Below are 2,549 nucleotides of genomic sequence, written 5' to 3'. Positions count from 1 at the left end.
CAGGGGGCCAGCCCCGCCTCCCGCTGCCCACCCAGCTTAGCCGTCTCCCAGGTCCGACCTCTCTTCGGCGAGCTCGCTCTCCGGGCCGCTGCACTGCCGGGGCCAACTAGCTGGAGTCTGGCTGTTTGTCTCTCCTTCGGGGACCCGGCTCTCTCCAATCAGGTAAGTTTGCCCCCTTCCACCGCCCGGGTCTACCGGGTCACTAACGCCTGTGTTGTTCAAAGTTTATTTGAAATGCGTCCAATACAGAAACCCTGCAGTTTCCTCACTGAGGTTCCTTCTTTTGCCCTTGCCTGGCCCGGCATATAGGACTCTCTTGGCACCCCCCTGGCCTGCGCCTCCCCTACTCGGGCCTCCTCTCTCCCCTCTTTGCGACTAGTGGAAAGGGTCGGTCGGGCGCCCCCACTCAGCCAGTCCCCTGCGGTAGCGCGCAGAGGGTTAGCTCAAGCCACCTTCTCTACATCTGGGTCCCCAGACTCTTCCAGTTGCCTGGAGGTGAAGACTGATGCTGAGTCTGAGATGAGGAGAGGGTGGGTGTTGGGACTGGAAACCTGGTGCAAGTATCTAGGTTCAGAGCAGAGAGACAGAGGGAGGCTAACTCCTCGATTTCCATTTCATGTATTGCCCCTCTACCCCTGCCAGACTCCCACTTAGGCGCTTGGGTTAAAAAAGTGAGCAGACCGAAATAGAGCAGATTTCTGGATTAAGGGTACTCTGATTTTGGAGATAGAGGTGGAGAGAAAACTTGGGGTACCCCGGGGCAGAGTGGGGGGGCTGACCTGATCCTATAGATTCGATTCGCTGTCATTGAAAGAAATAAGATCGACCCCGTGCACCTTCTCTGTGACCTGTCTCCTACTCTACCCACCCCCTTCTCTGCCCCCTCCTCCCCCCTCCCAGCAATGTTTCTCTCCTCTGGACCCTCCTCTCTTCTCTCCTTTTTCTGTCTAACTCGGACACTCCCTCTTTCCTTTCCCTTGGGTGTGTGGCGCCTGTCGGTGGTGTGTCCAGGTCGGCTTAGGGAGGGTTAGTCCAAAGGGAGCTGCAACTCCTTTTACTCTTCTTTCCCAACCAGGTCGGCTCCCCTCCCACTCCCTGGTCCCCGGAAACCTCACCATGCTGGACGGACTAAAGATGGAAGAGAACTTTCAGAGCGCAATCGAGACCTCGGCCTCCTTTTCCTCGTTGCTGGGTAAGTGGAGATTTGAGGGTCTCTCGCAATTCCCCAGTGCCCCCCTCTCGAAGTCTCAGCTCTGATCCTCTACGTGGACTGGGTGCCGAGTTTGGGCAACCTGCGAAGAGAGAAATCTCTCGGATTCCTTTGGAGTTCTCTCTGGGATTCCTCTGGAAAGTAAGAGGATTCGGCCTCTCATTACTTAGAGATAGAAGCAGTGCCCTCCAAAACAACACACAGCAATGCAACTCACTTGGTATTCCTTCCCCACCAAAACCAAACCCAGAAACCACGCCAGCCTCTCCAACCCTGCGCACAGAGCGCGGAATTCCCCAATCCCGGGAGGAGCCCTGGAACCGGAGCAACTTCTTCCAGAAGGCAAGCGATTAAAAACCCTCTATTTTAATTACTTTGCAGATCGATGTCTTCTAAGGTTCCCCCCCCCCCAATTTTCTTCTGGCTCTGCCTTCCCTCAAGTTTTCCCCGTCTTGGGGAGGGGAGAAGATGGGAGGGTGGGTATCTCTAGGCCTTTTCCTCTGCACTTGGTCAGGTAGGGTCAGGCTCAGGCGCCGCTATTTCTTTGACTTTTCTGCCACCCGGACTTGGAAACCCGGGGCGGAGGGGAAGGGCTGGGAAGAGGAAGAGAAACACTTCCTGGGGTTCCTTTAAGTGAAGAGAGCCAAACGAAATCATGCCTGAAACTTGTCGGGGAAGACACTGGGTTACAGAGCCTTTTACTCCTCGGATCTGAAGCTGTAAGCATCGGGTTAACTCTGCTGAGGTCTTCCAGGCCTTAGTGAACTGACAGAACTTGGACCCGGCTCTTCCCTTCTCCCCACGGACCTTCCTGTGTCGGTTGCGGTTCAGCTAGCCTTGGGAGCGCTGGAATTGGGGATCCCGAGAAAAGGATTGTTTGAGTTCTCTTTGAGCCCCTTCCGAGCTGGATCCAAAGTGGTGACTGTGTATCGCCCTTCTCTCAGCTAGGCAGGGGAAAGGGCGGGTGTAGATTACCTTATTAATCTTGTTATTATGAAGATAATTTCGTTTTTATTTTTTAAACCTTTACACCATTTTATAGCTTCTAACAGGGAAGGAATAAGGAGAGACACATTTAAACAATGTGACTCCCTTGGACATCTCCCCTTATTCTGTCCATTCTCCCTCAACTTCCTCAAACTCAGTCAGTAACCAAATAACGGACAAATTAAGTCCTGACCCAGGTAGGAACAGACTCCCGAGTTCCGGGTAGCCCGGGTAGTACTCGACAATTTAACTTTGAACGCAAGTAACAGAATTCACAACTTTGCCTTTCTTTCTACCACCCAAGGGATCTCTCTCTCTCTCTCTCTCTCTCTCTCTCTCTCTCTCTCCCCCC

General features: G+C 53.6%; 1 protein-coding gene across 1 annotated transcript in view; it reads left to right on the top strand.

Moving 5' to 3' along the window:
* Positions 1–227: 227 nt before the first annotated feature.
* Positions 228–2,549, top strand: part of LMX1A (LIM homeobox transcription factor 1 alpha) — a 197,062-nt gene continuing 194,740 nt past the window's right edge. The window contains exons 1-2 of the mRNA XM_069094682.1: positions 228–530; positions 1,076–1,192. Coding sequence (XP_068950783.1) covers positions 1,117–1,192 — 76 coding nt within the window. The 5' untranslated portion in view covers positions 228–530; positions 1,076–1,116. The remainder of the gene's footprint in view (positions 531–1,075; positions 1,193–2,549) is intronic.

This window comes from Petaurus breviceps, unplaced genomic scaffold (assembly GCF_028583685.1).
Source record: "Petaurus breviceps papuanus isolate PSGF00001 unplaced genomic scaffold, PetGlider_PUasm1.0 220, whole genome shotgun sequence".
Classification (NCBI taxonomy): Eukaryota; Metazoa; Chordata; class Mammalia; order Diprotodontia; family Petauridae; genus Petaurus; species Petaurus breviceps.
This window is presented reverse-complemented; position numbering and strand designations above follow the sequence as displayed.